Source organism: Lepidochelys kempii, chromosome 11 (genome assembly GCF_965140265.1).
Source record: "Lepidochelys kempii isolate rLepKem1 chromosome 11, rLepKem1.hap2, whole genome shotgun sequence".
NCBI lineage: Eukaryota > Metazoa > Chordata > Testudines > Cheloniidae > Lepidochelys > Lepidochelys kempii.
The window spans coordinates 60,604,814-60,624,346 of NC_133266.1; the positions used below are offsets into that span (position 1 = coordinate 60,604,814).

Genomic DNA, 19,533 nt, shown 5'->3' on the forward strand with positions numbered 1-19,533 from the left:
CCCTCGGTCCCAGCCCCACCCCAGAGCCTGCACCCTCAGCTGGAGCCTCCACACCCCACTGCCCCAGCCTCCTCCTGCACCCTGAACTCCTCATTTCTGTCCCCCCACACCCCTAGCCAGAGCCCTCACCCCCTCCCACATCCCAACTCCAATTTTGTGAGCATTCATGGCCCGCCACACAATTTCTATTCCCAGATGTTAAAAAGTTTGCCCACCTCTGCTCTATGTGAAAGAAGTTCACTGTAACTTGAGTTATAGTGTATTGAAACAGATTGGGATTTGCAGTGAAACCCCATTTTTTAATGCATCTGAGTTCACTCTCAGTGAGTTCAGCTGTAGTATGGCTCTGTCCATTATGTATAATGGATAGCAGTTAAATATTTAATGCATTTTTTGTGTGGTTTTGCTTATTTCAGCCTGAATCTCAGCATCTCCCCCTTAGCCATGCGACTGCCGATTCACTGCATTTCTGTTACCAAAGAATACAGCCACATCCTTGTAGGCTTGGAGGATGGCAAGTTGATTGTCGTTGGTGTTGGCAAGCCAGCTGAGGTAAAACCCACCATCAAGAACTTTGTCTACCGAACAGTGGGAAATTCACTTATTTCTGCTTTCCAGTTGAGCAAGAGGTCTCCTCTATGGCAGGGCAAACTTAAGAGCAAGTTTGAGTTTTCAGGGGGGAAGAAATAATTTTTGAGACGGCTCTATGCATAGAGATTTCTCTATAAGAAATAAGCATATAGGGAACGCTGATGGGGAAAAAGCAGATTCAGTTGGACTAATCTGCAGACTTTATCACAGTCGAATAAACAAGAGGACAGAATAACATTTTCTGAATGTGCTAGTGTTGTCTGTCACTTCTCAGACACAAGTTCTGAATAGTATGTGATACCTTCGTTATAAGTGATGAAGTAACTTCCCAGAAGAAAATTGGAAACAAAAAAGAATGAGCTACTTTCTTTTAAGTTTTGGCTTTTGTCAGATATCCTTTACTATATGTTGCCTCCCTTTTTGAAAAATTCCATATTTCTCACCATTCGGACTCTCTCACTGTAACTGCACAAAGATACCCTGTGTAGCCTCCCCTATGCTCTGTGCTCCTTACGGTGGATGTAAATTTGTAGGTACTGCATATGCACTATCAGTTACAAAGCATCCATATGTAAAATAGCAATACCCACTTCGTCATGTTCAAAACGGGTTTCACAGTAACTGCTACTTGTAACACCTCTGTCGAAGTATTTCACCAATATTATGAAGAGAGGCAGGGTTAGGCTTTCTGAATCTCTGGAGTGCTACAGTATATTTTAAGTTGAAAGCTCCTATTGTTAACCATTACAGCCAGAAGGGTGACTTTAAATTGAGGAAAGCTCTGTTTGACCTTCAGTATTTGCTAGAAAAGTAGGCATTAAAGTAACATATATTTTATAAATTTTGAAAACATACTGGCATCTTAGTTCTCAGTGTCTGAAATTTTTCTAGTTAAGGGAACATAGAGTTTACTGAAATATATCCTGCTTAGGATCTTCATGGAATGAGAGCCTGATCCTGCTTCTATTGAAATCAGTGGCAAAACGTACAGCAATTTCAAGTTAAACAACTTTTTCTATTATAGAGTTAATGGATAGCTTCTTGTGTTGTAGGTAAGAGACTCTTGTGATAGCTTTTTAACAATCATCAGTCTTTTATAAAGATTTTTCAGTCTTAGAAAAACTCTTTGCTAGGCTGGAATTTGTTGTTCATTATCTGAGACTTAAAGTAAATTTAATTAAGAACAAAGAAATCTGACTTCCCCACTGTCCTATGTTCCTAGGGTTCGATTCCTCCTAAGGATATGCAGATTTTTTCCACAAGCTTTATCGGTGTTTTCAGTTTATAATTCAGAGAATTTGGAGGATTAATATATATATAAACAGATTAAAAAACAATAATGGTAGGGACAACATTTATCCCATATTTTCCTGTTTCCTCCGATTTGTAAAAATCATTTTATTGTGTTTAAAAGGTATTAACTTCTTTGTTTGACAAGTAAAATATGGAGATAAGAAATTAAGGACTTCCAAATTCCTCCTACAGAAGGTACTCTCTGTTACGAGTTGGGCTTCAGTGGGGATACTATATTTAGCCTTAGAACAGATGGAGGTTCTTTCTACATATTTTATTAAACATAATAGTAAAGTGCTGTCGAGACTAAGGTTGACATTTTGTCTTTATGATTTGACAATATAATCAGAGATGGAGTACAATGAATTTGTGTTCTGGTTTAGAAAACTATATAGTTGCTCAGAACACTGCAGAAGTCTGCAGGATTGTTCCCTGTTCAAGCTGACACCACTAATGGTTTGTTGGATTCTGTTTAGCTGCTCAATACATAGTTACAAAGTGCCAGACTTCTGATGAGAAACTTAGTTTCTGAAATGAGTATCAGAAACTTTTCCTGAACTTTGTGCCATTAAAGGATGATTTTCTTTAACCATAAGGGATTTTATATTCTGGTCTATTGCCAGAATAGGATCGCCACTGGTCAATCCCAGGTCTGCTAGTTATGAAGATAATTGAAACAGTTTCTGACAGAATATTGTCAGATAGTCAAATATGATACAAATTCACTAGATCCATGATTTAACATTGCCTTTGGTTACTTGTCACTTTGAACAACTTATTACTTGTCTTTACTTATGGAATATTCACTGTAGACTACATTTGTTTAATTCTTGCACTGAACACTTCACCCAGGATCAGTGGAAGTCTAGAAATTTGGCATCATGAGAACTCCTCTCCATCTCTTCCTCCCATTTTGCTATCGCTGCCCTGCAATAGTCCATCACTTACAGGACCTTGTCAAGTACTCTTCATTTCTAGTAATTCCCTCTTAAAATAAAATGCTCTTCCTACTAATTTTGTTCATTTCCACTTGGCAATCATTTTTTCTTTTTAACAAAATAGCCATTTAGAATCCAGAACCCACTTCCCACAAAGCAAGAACAATTTTAAAGTAGGTAAAATATTAGACCTAACTTGCCTGACAGCATCCATTTAACTGTTCAAAAGTGGAAAAGATAATGATCAATATTTGTCTTTTTGTTCTTTTGTGCCAATCCAAGAATCATCCCAAAATGTTACCTTTTTTGTTTGTTTGTTTTGAAATAATTTCTGTTGGTATAATTTTGTGTTTGTGCAGTACCTTGTATTGTCTGCACTTCTCCAGAATCAGCGTCTGAAGTTCCTTTTTTAATTTATCCACCTTATCCCTTCCCCCTCCTTTTGTTTCTCTGGATTACTTTAAACAGATGCGCTCAGGTCAGCTTTCCCGAAAGCTGTGGGGATCAAGCAAACGGCTCAGCCAGATTTCTTCAGGAGAGACTGAATATAACACTCAAGATTCCAAGTGATTGCTGCTTCTGAATTCTCTCATGGATACCAGAAATTTGTTTAGTCTTTTGGTCACTCTAAACATATCTCTCAACTTTCTGATGAGTGTTTCAGGGACTTATCCTTGACAGTCAGTTGAAGACCAACATATGGTAGAGGTACAGTAATTTTCATATGCACACATGCAAATTAGCCCACAATTGGTTTTACTACTTTTTTCCTAATCACATTGATTTGATAGCAGTGGAACTCTGTCTAGATTATGTGCTGGAACGTAGTTTCAGAAAAAGACCTGTAAGTGCGTTAAACCACAGATGATATCATATACAGGTGAATAATGCTAGATGTTCCTCTCTTGCCTGGAAGATATTAACTCAAATTCAAGGAAAATATCCCATTCTCATTTACATCTTTGTAATTCCAGGATAATATACTGAAAATTCCTTCAATTGCAGATATACTGATAAAATTGGGACAGTTGAGAGTTATGACTTCAGATATATTCTTCCGACCAATCAGCTTGCTGTGTACTACTGTAAATGATTATAAATAATCCTCTATTGCGTGGCTCCTGAGGAAATCCCTTTTAGACTGTTCTGCAGGGAGCACCTCAATGGCAGTACTTGATTGTCAGAAATTGTTTAACTGAAGAACAACAATGAATTATAACCTCGTAGGAATTGGAATACGGTGAATATTTGCTGCAGAACATTCTTTATGTCGTTTGGCATAGCAACACTCACATTTAGAAATCCCTTACAAGTTTTAAGGCCTCGTATTAATACAGAGGGAATGAGAATCACATTTCCATGTCTGTCAAGATTGAGTTGTTCTGTTTCATTAATAGTATAATTACTGCAAACCAAAATGTCTAATTTCTAATTAAGATGACCTGAAAAACTTTGCATCATAATTTACATTTAGCATATCTTGTTTCTTGGCTCTGTATTTGTCAAACAAGTAACCTGGTTTAGCCATATTCATATTGCCGGAAAAGTAAGTAGAAAAATCCAGGTACATATGAGGGAGAGGAAGACATCACAGCCCTGCGTATACTGTAAACAACAAAAATAGTACTCAAAAGCTCAAGTACTCCTGGGAAAACCTTGCCTTCAGGGCAAAGGGTTATTTTTTTTAGGTGGGAATATGACTCTATGTAAACAGAGGAAAATATTGTTCCTTTACATCTTTTGTGGAAGTGGTAGTAATTGAAAACAAGATGTCTCTGTAGCCAATGCAGATACAGAATTGATTTAGTTAATATTTCTCAGACACCTCTCCCCTCTTCTTCCTTATTTTATTACTTATGGAAGTGAGTATGTGTTGTATCTTTTTTCTAAATAGTGTCAGATTTCCCCTAGGACTGGGGAGGAGTTGAACTACCGGAGGCACCCCATACGGTGCAATCTAAATTCATGCACTTTTAGCGCGATATTTCTTGATTATCTAAAGAAGTAGTTATCCCTCTTTTCAAGGCACATTTTTTCTTAAATCAGCTTCCCCTTCTTAATTTCATAAAGAAAATAATGACCCGATATCATGCTTTTATACACTGAATATTTTAATGACCTTATTACTAACTAATCTAAAACGTATTGTGTTGCTTGTTTTAACCATTACTTTCAAATTATATCTGATCAGTGAACAAATTAGATGAGATTATGTATAACTAGAACACTAATCACTGTGACAGATCAAATCATCTGGAAATTAGGGGGAAATGGAAAGATTTCTCTGTGGCACTTGTCAGTATGATATTTAACCCCGTTTCTCTTGGTCACTCATTCCCTCCCTCCCCACTTTGCAATGAGTTATGGACATGGGAAGAAAGTCTACATAAAAAAAAAAGAAATTAACTGGTTACTGATACAATAACAATACCAAGGATACTCTGGAAGTATTAAGTGAATGTGAAGTAGGTTTGTCTATTGTAATTTCACAAGTAAGAGATTTTGAAGAATTATTGAGACAGAAGTTTAGAAGAATCACAGTTTTGAACGTGTGATTTTATGAGAGTTAAGAGGGGTTATAATGAATTTTCAAATGAATTTGCTTGGGGGTAGTGTGGGTGATGGTTTTATAACTGTACATTTAAGATCTTAAATGTGTATATTTGGAATTTTTTAAAATTGCAAGACTGTTTGACGAGCAGAATCCAAGTGGAGACATTTAGAAAGCTAATGTTCTGTGTGATGCTTGGCCAGAACATAAGTCTTTCTGTTGTCATTTGTGCAGAGAGGTTCACTTGTAAGTTTTTGAAAGAATCTTTATTTGTATTAGGTATTTTATGCAAAAGTTTTAATTTTTGAACTGGTGCTAAAATTTTAGCATTTGTATCCATGTAAGAAAATAAGGGAAACTGGTCAACCTCCACAAAATGTAATGTGGGTTTAGAAATTGGAGAGATTCCGGCATTTGTATTAATGATAATCTGAATATATAACACTTTAATCCAACAATTTTGGTGCTTTACCAGCATTAGTTAAGCCTCACGAATGTTAGCTACTGGTATAAATTAGAGCTGCCCTTCTAATGCTCTGTCTTGGCACTAAGGGACCAACCCTTCACAAAGCAGCAGCAAGATCATGGGAGTACAAAGGTGAGTGTTAAATCACATTCACACACTACTTGCACTTCGTGCAGATTGGCCATAGCTTAGCATCTGGTCCCTTGAGAATGAAAGGTGCTACTTACATTTCAACTTGTCTTTTTGTGCACCAGCAGCAGTCAATTTTTTTAACTACTCAGTAATGTCTGTCTGGAAGCTATACTTTGCTTAATTTGTAAAAGGAAGCTGTAAATAAAAGATGTAGTTTGTATGTGAGAGCTATAAGTAAGGAAGAATTTAGCTGGTGTTCCACTTGTTTTTAACTTATTTTCTTTCAATTTTTCTTGAATTAATTATACAGTTGTTTGTTTTTTGTGGTTGTCTGAGTTGTGGCTGGTTTGCAGTCCACACAGAGCCGTGGACACGGAATTAGTGCACTGCACTTCTTCTAAGATTTAAATTTTTACTTTTGATGACTCTTCAAGGTAATAGTGCTCTTGGATACCATCCCCTCTGCTCTTCTCATAGAGGAAAAATAGTTATAAAATACAAGTTCTCTTTAGTCTTTTTACACTACAATTTATTTAACTTTGTTTTAGAAAGTAAAGCTGTGACATGACGCAGTTCTGACTATGAATTCAGATCAGGCTAGTCTGAATACATAGTTGCTATGTAACGCTAAGAATTTTTCAAGGCCCTTTTGTAGGTGTTCTGTCTTTTGTTTAACCATTGGAGACCACAGTGATATCTATAGAAACTAAAAAATATTGCTTACCTGTGAGGTGGACTTAAAAGAAAAGTTAAGTCAGCACTGTAAACATATGTATTTTTAAAAAAAAGCTGAATATTGACTCATCTCTTCCTAGTAATTTATAAACTGGATTCAACAGCTAGCAGTATTCAGTAACTTCCACTTACAGTTTGGGGAAGTGCTTAGAATAATTTTGGCACCTTAGAGACTAACCAATTTATTTGAGCATGAGCTTTCGTGAGCTACAGCTACAGCTCACGAAAGCTCATGCTCAAATAAATTGGTTAGTCTCTAAGGTGCCACAAGTACTCCTTTTCTTTTTGCGAATACAGACTAATACAGCTGCTGCTCTGAAACCTAGAATAATTTTGTTTCCAATAAAATTTTTGTTGATTATCAACGTTAACGATTAATGTTGCAAGCCTCAGTGGTGGTAATTATTTTTGGTTGTCTTATTTTTATGTACTGTGAAGAATTATCTAATATCATAGTAAGTGTTCATTTGGGAATTGCCAGCATTCAAAGATTTATATGCTCCTTGTCCAAGTTAAGGGCAAAAAAAGTACGTGGGTAATATTGCATCAGTATATTCTTTATTTTCTGTGTATCATACTCATCTTGTGCAATCTTTGAAACTTTATCTTTTCCATCATCCACCTATCTTCCCACTCTCAGCACACACACAAAAAAACCCTGTTTAAACAATCTTTTTCCTCTTATTTAAAATGTTTGTGGGGGGGGGGCCTTAATTCAGAAAGCACCCAGTAAGATCTTTGATTAATCTAGATATTCATCTATGCAAATTTTTTCAATACCTGCTTTAACTACAAATATTATGATTTTTTTAATTTAAATGGCATATGGGCTTTTAAGTAGCCTACTGAATTGACTATTTTGATAAGGAGCCTCTTTAATGTCTTAAAAATCAGAGTTCTCCTGCAGTGCAAAGGATTAAAACAATAGAATTCCATCCCCTTTAAAAAAAAAAAAAAAAATTCCCCCAATCTAGGAAGGGATAGCCAGTGAGTTATCTCCCATTACTCTGGGTTAAGATAGTTGTGTCTTAATAGAATTCAGTGGGTGTTGGCCATCTAACTCCCTTAGGCTCTGATGAAAATCTTACCCATTAGCTATATATGGAATCTCAAGTAAGAACATTTAAAGATATCATCCACTAGAAAAAGATTTCATCTTGTAGGTTACTTAGTTGAAGTATGTTTGTTTATGGACTACAGTATTGTAGAGAGTTTGAGACTAGGTTAAATTTTTTTCTTCTGAAGGGGTATATTAAAAATCTGGTCTTTTATTTGGAGGAAATGCTAAGACTCTTTATTAAATATACTGTTAGGCCTGATCCTGTGGAACAGCTGAAGGCCCTAATTCTGGAAAGCACTCAAGTGTTGTCCCGGAGGGGAATGCTTTCCTGAACCAGTTCATTGAGCTTAATACTATGACAGCAATGGAACGACTCGCAGTTGTGAGCACTACATCTGTTCATAGGATTGGGCATATAGATTCTGTAAACATCCAATTAAATTCTACAAATCAGTAATCTTGAACAAATCTATAATCTCAGATTTGATTAACAGAATGTACTAACTATACGCTGAAATGTTAATAGTTCTACACTAGCTCAGTATTAAGAGGGTTAAGAAGTTTGTCGAAGAGGCGATTCTTAGATCATTTACACTTCACAATACTGCTATGGAGTAATGGTGCAAACTGGGCTATTTTTAATCCATTTTATTGAGTCTGTCATTCTTTGTAGAAGTGTAGTCATGGGTGGCTATGTAACAAATAATTAAGATCCACTAGTCTGAGACGTAAATACAAGAAAGCTACTTAATCAAGTGTTCCCATGACAGGTTGTAATGATTTATAGATGTAGTTTTAAAATAATTTCTTCTGCTGAATCTCAAGAGTTGCATTCAGTATTACAAAGTGAACTTCCTCCCTTGTTTTGGTGGTAGAGTTTTCCATTACCCATCTGTATGTAGCCTCTTTGGAGGCCCACACCTGAACCAAATGGAGGCAATACAGGTGGGGAGTTCAGTGGGTGAGTCCATGCATTCTGAGGAACCCAGTCTCACTCTGTAGTCCTTGCCTCTTCTAATAACCCTTGTTAGCCCACTCTTCCAAAGGCCTGCAGGTCCCCTGCCAGGCTACTGCAATTCAAACTAGGTAGCAGGAACTGTACAGCTAGTACAATAGGGTTGATCCCTTCTGTTGGAGCTTAAGCACCTTTCCTTCAAAGCACCTTAGCATCACTGACCTCGGGACTGAGTCGAAGAAAGCAAGATAACCTAAAAGGTGTATTTTGTCCATCCCAAGATGACAGTCCAGAATTGTTCCTTGCACTAAATGTAGGGTGCTTGGTGTAGCTTACTTTTAAATGTGTCAGGTGCTAGGGTTTTCATTTCTACTCTTGGAAATAGGTCTACAGTCTAATAAACCTGATGCTTGAGGAATTATTGCTGATATTTAATCTAGACTTTCCTTTGTTCAATTTCATCTCCCACAGAGCTGTATCCCCTTGGAATACTGGAGGTGTTTTCTTTGATACCTGAGCCTTTCACATACTATATTTAATTGCCAAACTGTTCATGTATAGTTATTTCAGTCTTTCCTCAGAACCCAGGTCCTCTAGCTCTATTCATGCGTTGCTTCTGTCTGGACTCTTAGACATTTCTGGTCTCAAATTTGAATGCTCTGTGGGGTATTGCGACTAGTGTATAGAAATCCTACTGGCTCTTTCTGATATTGCAAACTCATGTCTAATCTACTGTCCACTATTTCTAGCCATCCTTCCAAAATGCTGGGCAGGAAGGGTCTCCTGTTCCAATCGTATTTCCAAACTATGGGTGAGGATAGATATAGGGTTTCCAGTTTTAAAATATGACCTCACCCAAGCAAGAGCGTGAGATTAAATATCCAATAAAATTTACAATTGGGGAGGGAGTAGCAGAGATCAATGTTTTTAATATAACAAGGAAAATTTTCAAATACCAATAATGAATTTTTATTCCTAAACTGAAACCATCATTTGCCTAGAAACAAACCCTTAAAACCAGAAATCCCATGTGCATCTAAGTAGGAGTATTTTCTTTAGTCATTAACAAATGAGCTGTGTTCAGTAGTATCCTAACTTAAATGAAGTAATTTCAGGGACTCAAGTAATGAAAGCTTGCCTCGTGTTCTGCTCCTGTAATGAGCTCTGCAGGAGCAGTCCAGGCATTGCTCAGTGAAGGGTTGGGGCCACAGTGTCTGAAAAGAGCCACCCTCTCTGAGCAATTTCTTGGAGATAGTGCTGCTACTTAAAACAAAGTTTTCTTAAAGAGTTTTTAGAGTGGAAAATGAGACTCACTAAGGTGTGCCTCGGCATTTGCTTAAATCACTATAACTTTTGGTGGAAACAGAACACTAAGCCTTATTGATAGTGTGACAATTAACCATCTCTTAATTCTAGTAATTATGATTGTGCAATTATATGATTACAAATGGATTTAATGCCAAAAATGCCTTTAAATAAACTCAAATTTTAGTTAGTTGAAACTAGATATATTGAACACTAATAGCCTTCTGGCAGTATAATGAATTTGCTGTTAGTCTTCTGTGCAATACCTTCATCCCTTCTGGGTGCTTTTAAGGTTTCGTATATACTGTTTGTCTTATTTTAATATGTGTTATGTTCCAATGGCTAAGTTTTAATAATTTTAAGTGTGTATATTGGCTAATGTTGGATTTGTTTCTGTACAGCATGATGGAAGATGTTTTAAAATTTTGCACTTTTTTCTAGTATTTGCAAATTTGTAATCTAAATTTTTAAAATGCACACTTATTTTGTACATAATGATTATTAAATTAGCTTTGTATATAACAGCTGGGGCTGGAGCAAATAAATAATAATCAGATGTGTGATTTCTCTGTGCTTTTTTCATGGTGTGGTCCAGGTATTTATAACTATGCCACGAGGGTTGGAATGTTTAGGAACTATTACTAGTCTGTTGCACTTTACTAAGACAGGTAATAAATAATAGGCTCTGGAGGGGGGAAATCTAGGCTGGGCAGCATGAACCGCTCTGACCTGGACTCCTAATCTAACATCAAGAAGTTTGGGGGGAAGTATTCCCCTTGCCTTTAGTGGGAGAAGAAACAGAGCTCCCTTCAGCAAGCAAGTGAATAGGGGAGTCTTCGTGCTCCCAGGAAAGGCTGGAGAACCACAAAATCTTCAGATGGATATAGGTTTCTGGTGCTCCTATTTCAGATTCCCTTGCAGGGCAAATCCTTTCAGCAGCTAAGCAGAGAAGAGGGACATGCTTTCTCTCATGACCCCTCAGTTCACTACACCAACTATTAAAACGGTACTACAGGTTGAAGCTTTCTAAGCTGGCACTTCCTGGTCTGTCAACATCCGTGGTCCAACATAGGCGCCAATTCCATCGGTGCTCCAAGGCTGGAGCACCTATGGGGAAAAATTGCCAAGCTCCCACCCTCTGCCCCTTCCCTCTGCACCTCTTGCACACTGGTGGCCCTGCGCTTACCAACTCTTCCCCCTCCCAGCGCTTGCAAAGCACTGCAAACAGCTGATTCACAGCCTGGGGCTACTGCAGCACCCCCTGCACCCCTACTTCCCACATCTATGGAGACCTGTTGGCACTTTGCATTGACCTCCTGTGGTTTGGCAAATTCTCTGGTTCGGTGCCGGTCAGGTCCTAAGGGTGCTGGACTAGAGAGGTTCAACCTGCATAAATTAGCCTCAGGAGGGTATCCTCCCCTAATGCTGCAAGGAAATGTTTGAGATTAGTCAGTTCCTACAGAAATAAAAATGGTGAGTAATGGGTTCTTTAAATCCTGCTTTATTTACAAAATTTACTTTTTCCAGACCTGGGAGCTCCTCTTTTCACTGTCTTCCTTTAGCATCTGGTGTTTCACAGCAGGAAAGGTTAGGGCTTCTGGGAGTTACTATCGGTCAGGAGGAAACTGAAATCTGTTCCAGGCTCATGTTCAGTTGGTTTCTCACCTCTGGAACAAAGATAAGAACCATGCTATAAACTTGGCAGTCAAAGCAGAAATGTGAACAGTCTATTTTGCTTCCTTTTACTATTTGAGCTGGGTCCTTGAATCTTTGTACTTTGGAAGCTATGTGGAACTCTTGGAGTACCTGCTATTAGGTATTGAACCTTATGACCTAGTCCTTCAACCATTACTCCAAGCCATAGTTTTTCCTCATGCGACTAAGAACTACAGGTTTAGGCTTTTAGGACTCAGTCTAGCCCCCATTACCATCCAATAAGTGACTATTGCGATGTCTACAGTGTAGCTGGGAGTGAGCCTCCCAGCCTGAGGAAGGCCAACTCAAGCTAGCATGCTATAAGTAGCAATGGGAACATTACAGCTCGCCCTCTCAAGCCTGCCCAAGCTGGAACTGGTACACTGCTACTTATAGCATGCTAGCATGAGCTGCACTGGAGATGTACCCTATGGGATCAGGCCCTGAGCTAGTAAGACTCATACCAGTACACACAGCTGTAACTCATTTTCTGAAGGGGCACGCTGTAGCCCAGTAAGTGTGAATAGGTGTAATACCCCACAAAGGTGCCAGTATAAAGGACAAATGCAACCAAAACTTTTGCTTTATCTGTGGTTCCCCTTTATTACAGTATTATCCCACCTCAAACCATTCCCATTTTACAAGTGGGAAATGGAGACAAGGAATTAAATGACTCCCCTACTGTAGGTTGACACAGGAAGACCCAACAGAGCTACCAACTGAACTGAGATCTCAGAGTCCCTGTCCCATGTCTTAACCCCACAATCAATCTTCTTTCTGCTATAGAAGAAAAACACAACTTTGATTAAAAGCCACACAGAACTGAATACCTCAGAAACAACCGTGCTCCAGTTACTCCTTGCAGGGTGGCTTTGTCTCCTTCCACTAGTAACATTGCTCCTTCACGCAAACCCTGAATTGACAAGAAATAAAACCCCTAGCTGTCACTTGAGTTCCGATCCAAGTTAAATTCCCAGTTATCACTTTGAGGATTGACAGGTTCTTGTCCCAAGATCAGACCCCCTATTATTCAAATTATTATATAGTTGGGAATCTCGATGTGCAAAGGTGCAACACTCACAGTACAGGAACTCTTCTGCATTTACAAGTATTTTATTAATAAATTTAGCACAGTCACGAACACTAACTCAGTAAGGTAGACAGCGATAATACAAAGTATCTCTGGTTGACCATCTAACCACAAGTTACCTTAAGGGCTGTTTTATTTTAGCTCGCTTAAAGCATTTGGCTCATCTGACAACCTGGTGTTTATTTTACCTAGTAGTTCTCACAGTGAAGAGTATGGGCTCAGATGGGCAATTCCCAAGATGTTGTCTCTACCCAAATAATGTGAGAACTGCCTGTATGCTGACTCCATCACCTGTGCCTAATAAGGATGGCACTTCAGAGATGAAGGCACTAGGACCAAGTAGGTGAGTCATAGCCAGTGGTAGGAAGATGATTTCACTTTCTAGAATCAGTTCACTGTGTCTTTAAAACACATGAAGGGGAAGTAAAATGGTTCCCTGGGATCTTTCATTAGCTTTAACTACTATCATTCTCACAGTCTAGTTTGTCAAGATTGCCATACAAGCAACCAGTGGAGTCTGTTAGTAACCACGACTCGGTATTTCTCAGACAGCAGGGATTGGGCACGCTGGCTAGGATGGAAAACCTCTGAATGCTGACCTCCTACACAGCAGTGTGTTGTCATGACAAGTGTTTAATGATAAAGATGCTTTGCCCCCGGCCGCAGCTCCACTCTGTCCCCTGTTCTGCCCACAACTCCGCCTTCAGCCTAAGCTCCTCTGCTGAGCCAGCTGTGCTGTAATGGAGGGGGCCATGGACAGATTCCATTATTGGAAAGGGGAGCATGACAGGAAGAGTTTGGGCACCACTGCTCTACTCTCTGCAGATGGAGGCAGTGCTGCATACAGGGCCTCTCCTGCATAGAACGAGAGGCCTTGAATATACAGGATGCAGATTAGAGCAACCTGAACAAGGTTGAAGCTAGCAGTGAAAAGTCTCCATGGTAGAAAACAGATAGAAAAGCCTTACAGTACAATGGAAAGGACATGGGAAAGATTAAGACATCTGTCAAGGTTCCTCCCCCACTCTGAACTCTAGGGTACAGATGTGGGGACCTGCATGAAAAACCTCCTAAGCTTATCTTTACCAGCTTAGGTCAAAACTTCCCCAAGGTACAAAATATTCCACCCGTTGTCCTTGGACTGGCCGCTACCACCACCAGACAAATACTGGTTACTGGGGAAGAGCTGTTTGGACATGTCTTTCCCCCCAAAATACTTCCCAAAACCTTGCACCCCACTTTCTGGACAAGGTTTGGTAAAAAGCCTCACCAATTTGCCTAGGTGACTACAGACCCAGACCCTTGGATCTTAAGAACAATGAACAATCCTCCCAACACTTGCACCACCCCCACACCTTTCCTGGGAAATGTTGGATAAAAAGCCTCACCAATTTGCATAGGTGACCACAGACCCAAACCCTTGGATCTGAGAACAATGAAAAAGCATTCAGTTTTCTTACAAGAAGGCTTTTAATAGAAACAGAAGTAAATAGAAATAAAGAAATCCCCCCTGTAAAATCAGGATGGTAGATACCTTACAGGGTAATTAGATTCAAAACATAGAGAACCCCTCTAGGCAAAACCTTAAGTTACAAAAAAGATACAGAGACAGAAATAGTTATTCTATTCAGCACAATTCTTTTCTCAGCCATTTAAAGAAATCATAATCTAACACATACCTAGATTACTTACTAAAAGTTCTAAGACTCCATTCCTGCTCTATCCCTGGCAGAAACCAGCATATAGACAGACACACAGACCCTTTGTTTCTCTCCCTCCTCCCAGCTTTTGAAAGTATCTTGTCTCCTCATTGGTCATTTTGGTCAGGTGCCAGTGAGGTTACCTTTAGCTTCTTAACCCTTTACAGGTGAGAGGAGCTTTCCCCGGCCAGGAGGGATTTCAAAGGAGTTTACAGTTCCCGTTATATTTATGACAACATCTAAAATTCAATACCTGATTGGAGAGGGTGCATTCATATGATGGAGTTCTGGAGATGAGAGTTTGATTGGTATGTATTACTCACCAGTACTGGAGGGGTGTTTGGTTCCTCATGATACTGAAGAATCCTCTCCGCACGAGTCTCCTGGAATAGTAGGATCTAGTGTGAGTTTAGGTTTAAGTAATTTCTGCTATATGAGTACTTAGAATTTAGAACCATCTAGCTCAATATCACAAAGCACTTCAAGAAATGTTAACTTGATGATGTTTCCTTATGCTCCTATCGGCAAGTATCATTCCCAACTGAAAAACTTCATTTGCTTGAAGTTTGTGGATGTAATATTGGCCATACTGAAGTCAACGGCAAGATTCCCACTGACTTCACTGTGGCCAGGAGTTCACCCTGTATCTCAAATACTAACCTTTGTTAAAATGTTGCAAACAAAAAAATCTAAGTTAAGGTTCCACTTCAATTTATTTTAAGGTTAAGGAACTAGTTGATTAAATATTGGTCTCCCTCATACTGCTGGAGGTAGTTCTGGAAGTTATTTCTGAATGAAGGAGATAGGAGCCTCCAGAGAAAGGGGACAAAGTTTCCACCATTGAACTAGCTACATATTTCTGCTTAATAGAAATGACATTTAAAGCCCTAATCAGGTTTCCTTGGCAGAGAACTCTGCCATGTAACCACGTTCCTTTGGAGTTCCTGAGTTGAGGGACAGAAATAAGCAAGCGCAAAGAAGGGACAGAAGGACACAAAGGGACAGAAGGATTTATGAGAAGGTCAGAGGGACACACAGGGCAGAGAAAAGCATTTATATCCCACACAGATTTTCCCACTAGAAGTTCTGCAGAAAATTGAGCAGTAAAAAATACTGTTACCTTGCCTTGAGAGCCACAGACAGTTTTTTCTCCCTGCAAAACTGATTTAAGTGTACTTGTACATCCACATCTTAAAACAGACCTACATTTTAAAAGTTTGGGTCTGGGTCCTCCATGGTTCTGAGATGGAGAGTATCTTTTATGGTCTCCAAGAGACTTGCTGTTTCCGGACATATACCATCCTTGTAAATAAAAAGGCTGAAGTACTTTGTGTCATAGGAGCAAAATTCCCAGGAATTGTGCTCTTAGTTGCAAAATATAGGTGGTTTGTTCAGCTATTACAATTTAAATTATCCTAGGTTCTTACTGAGTAGACCTAAATTCACAGCTCTGCACCTTAGTCTACGTATATGGACTCTATATTTGATGGAATATTTCCCACTCTAAATTCCATTTACAACCTGTGCTCACTTTATCTAAGAACTTAAGGTTTATTGCTTAAGTGCCTTGGGGTGGGTTGTATAATTTCCCTACCCCTTACATGTTCTGTAAACCAGGGATTTCCTTCACTCCACCCTGACCTGAAAGTCTCAAAATCAATGTGTAGATGTGTGTAAAGCCTCAAGATGTTCTAGATGGAATGTCACAGCGGACCAGCAAGTTAGTCTATGGTGAAAGTTTCCAGAAATATTGCATTTTACCTAATGCTGCAGGTATTATTCAAGTTGTTTTAAGTTTGCCCTTTAGTATTCTCCCTTACCCACCTAAGCAGTACATGTCAGCAGTAATAACAGTATTTGTCATCAAAAGGCCTGAATTAGCCATCAGAATTCGTTCCACCTCAGTAATACTGTTGCCAGGTAACCGTCCCATTCCCAAGGAAAGTCTTCCAAGAGCTGTAACAAAGGTTCCTTTGCTTCATTTACATTTCCAACAGCGCCAGCAGGCCGCTGCCAGACAGCAGCAAGCTTTACAAGTTGCAGCATATGCCCATTGTACTCACACTGTAGCTAGCTCTGCAGCTGGTGGAGATGTACTTTACTTACACCCATGTGAGTGCTGTTAACATCTGGATCCAAGTAGTGGGGGTTGATGTTAAAAGGAACCAATCCAAGGGCCAGCAGAGAAGGTGGGTACACGATTGGCATGTCATTGGTTGTGCTGATGCTGACAGTAGCTACGTTCGTTCCTGCACTGGACCCCACGTATGGAATTCCATCCTGGAAGATAAAGCAGCACTGCAATAGGAACTGTTATTGCTGCAAGAAACTCAGTTCTTGATCCCAGAGAGGAGACTGATACCTTACTTTTTACATCCCTTCTCTCAGACCGTTTCAAAAGGCAAAAAAATTATTGAATTCAAACTCCCCAATTAGAATATCTTTAATGCTGGATAGGGGAAGTTGAGGTGAAGCAGCTGCCTCAAAGGTACATACTCTGAGGCAGAGCTGAAACTGAATCCAGATAAACTCAATCCTGTGCCTTAAAGCATCAAACTCTGTAGGAAATGATAGTGGATATGTTCTGTCAGTACTCTCTGTTGGGAAGACATGCGTATTCTTCAACAACATTATGCTTATGTTGTTTCAGGATTATTTACCAAGCATGTCCCGGAGTTGTTTCTGTTGGCAGCACAGCAAGAGTGTGCCTATTATATTTTTATGAATTCATTTTCATCCTGTTCAAAATAGCCTAAACTTTTGGTGCCGCTGGTGCTTTTGGAGGCTAAGACCTTTTTGCCCCAAGACTTCTAACCCTAAACACGGGTAAGGGCCAGATCCTCCAGTGGTGTAAATCTGCATAGCTCCAGGGAAGTCTGTGGAGTTGCACCAATTTAAACAACCTGTGAGCTGAGTGCTGCAATTCTACCTGTACCATCTGAAGTTCTGAAAAGTTAATATTGTTATAATGCAAGTACAGAATTTGAAATACATTCACTATTGAAGGTCCCTGCTCGAAAAACATTTCATGCTGGTTTGAATGGAGAGGTAAGTGATTACTGTTTATTGGTTTTTAAATCACTACTTTCCTTAGGACCATCTCTTTGAAAATATATAATCTCCCAGTCAGACTGATTTCACATGGGAGTTAGGCACCTAAATACCTTTACAAATCTGGCCTTTAATTCACAGAGATAGGTGTACAAAATTGCTGAGAACTTCAAGGTTTCTCCAACTAAAGCCTGGTTCTCCTTTTGACAGTCAGACTGCTGAGTTCCTGGCTAGAGTATCAGTAAAAAAGTCTTTTCAAAAGGCCACATCTTTCAGTTTCTGACCGTTCCAGTCAACTTTGTCACATCAACAGCATCTTAGTTTGGGGTGTTGATTTATCCCTTCCCTTTGGAAGTGTCAACAAGACAGGCCAGCAGCTGGGTCTCAATTTCCCCTGGATGCCAATTTTGAGTTTGTGCTGGTTCCCAATTGGCTCCTTCGTTCCTCCAGACTCCAAGACAAGAGGAAACAACGCCACCCTCCTCTTCACATTTGGGAAGAGCAACGTTCAAGTTTTCTTACCAATACTTCTGCTCTGCGTGGACAGAATATTTGTATTCCACCTCAGAAGGAAAGAATTGAGTTCATTTGTGCCTAGAGATGTTAGCTAATGTGGGCTAAGTGTGCTACCCAAGATGGGTTACCAAAAGTACCAGCAAGGGGCGGGTGCCAATAATTCAGGAAAACATCAAGCTACCAACTTCACGCTGAAGTGAAGTAGCTCTGAAGGTAAAAAGGAATAGTTCAAGGGAGCTTATGCCACCAGACCAATGCAAGGCACAGAGAATGTTAGACCTTTTAAAACAGCTCCTTGTTCTAACAAGGACCTAGTGTGAGGTGTCAGGAATTTTCCTAACAGCAAGAACTTGGTGTAGGAGTCATTCTGATGAGGCTATTTGGATCAACATAATATCATTGCTTATACCCACCATCACCTTGGCTCCATCTGTGTGGACTGCAGTAAACCACCCCCTAAATCTGTAGCCTCTTCCTGAAGTGGCTGGAACAAGCACTCTCTTTGTGTATCATTTTAGCTGCATGTCTTCAGTAGAGATGTTGAGTGTACCTCAAATGGACTAGAAGCTGTGCAGCATCAGAGATCAATTGACTGATCCACGTGATTTGCTAGGTTGAAAGCAGTTGCTCAATTACTCTCAGCCATATCATTAATATGACCCAAGTCAGCAGTATTTGATAAGAGCCCTCTCTTCAATTTGGCAGCTCCTTCAGACCTTATCTTTTGTAACATTTATTACACATAAGGATAAAATCTTCTGCAATGGTATGTGCCATATGCTCTTGTACAATTTGTAGACAACACATGAGCCAGCTGAAGCGAGTTAGTGTTGAGACTGCCAAGCTAACTCATCATCATCATCCACATGCATCACAGTATCTAGATTGGCTGAACATCAAGGGTAGCAAGGTGTTGCAATCCAGCTTCCAATTTCTAAGTGTGCCTCTCCACCACCACATCTGACAGTCTGTATTGCTGTCCCACAGTCATACTGTGAAAGCTGGGCTTAGCTAAATTTATGCAGTGTGGCAGCCACTCCAGCCATTCCAATCAGCAGCCTCTTAAACCTAATCCAAGATTAGCATCCCAGGTTGCAAACAAGTGGATGTAAGGGAGACGTTTCTACTGCCTTCTTGTGGCATCCCCCGTGAGTAGCATAAAGCAAAATGAAAGTAGACAAAATGCAGAACAGAGACACGTTGCAAACTGTCCTTTTCAACCCATGATTCATCTTTATGAGTTGCCCTTATGACTCTCAAAGCCAGAATAGAGCACCAACAAAGACATATGCAACAACCCCATGAGGCTCAGCTTACCAATTATGGCCAACACTCCTGATATTCCAGTTCAGTGACATCTCAGCCCAGGCTATGTACATGGGTAGAATCATAGAACCCTAGGACTGGAAGGGACTTCAAGAGTTAGAGTGCAGCTCATGGAGGCCCTTCCCCAAC

The 19,533-nt window shown here is 39.6% G+C and overlaps 2 protein-coding genes across 8 annotated transcripts in view; one reads left to right on the forward strand and one right to left on the reverse strand.

Moving 5' to 3' along the window:
- NBEAL1 (neurobeachin like 1) overlaps window positions 1-5,332 on the forward strand; it is a 126,781-nt gene extending 121,449 nt beyond the window's left edge. For all 5 annotated transcript variants that reach the window (XM_073306478.1, XM_073306474.1, XM_073306479.1 and 2 more), the window contains 2 exons: window positions 417-552; window positions 3,291-5,332. In XM_073306478.1, coding sequence (XP_073162579.1) covers window positions 417-552; window positions 3,291-3,392 — 238 coding nt within the window. In that variant the 3' untranslated portion in view covers window positions 3,393-5,332. The remainder of the gene's footprint in view (window positions 1-416; window positions 553-3,290) is intronic.
- The window catches only part of LOC140895826 (alpha-aspartyl dipeptidase-like), a 39,494-nt gene that overhangs the window by 11,687 nt on the left and 8,274 nt on the right, over window positions 1-19,533 (reverse strand). The window contains exons 5-8 of one of the 3 annotated variants that reach the window (XR_012154360.1): window positions 16,618-16,791; window positions 14,835-14,894; window positions 12,552-12,634; window positions 11,556-11,693 (exon numbers count right to left, since the gene is read on the reverse strand). Coding sequence is in view for 2 of the 3 variants with exons in the window: in XM_073306490.1 (XP_073162591.1) it covers window positions 11,615-11,693; window positions 12,552-12,634; window positions 14,835-14,894; window positions 16,618-16,791 (396 nt within the window). In the remaining variant the exon portion in view is untranslated. Of the gene's footprint in view, window positions 1-11,511; window positions 11,694-12,551; window positions 12,635-14,834; window positions 14,895-16,574; window positions 16,792-19,533 lie in introns of those variants that run through there. The other 2 variants (XM_073306490.1, XM_073306491.1) reach the window with 2 other exon arrangements.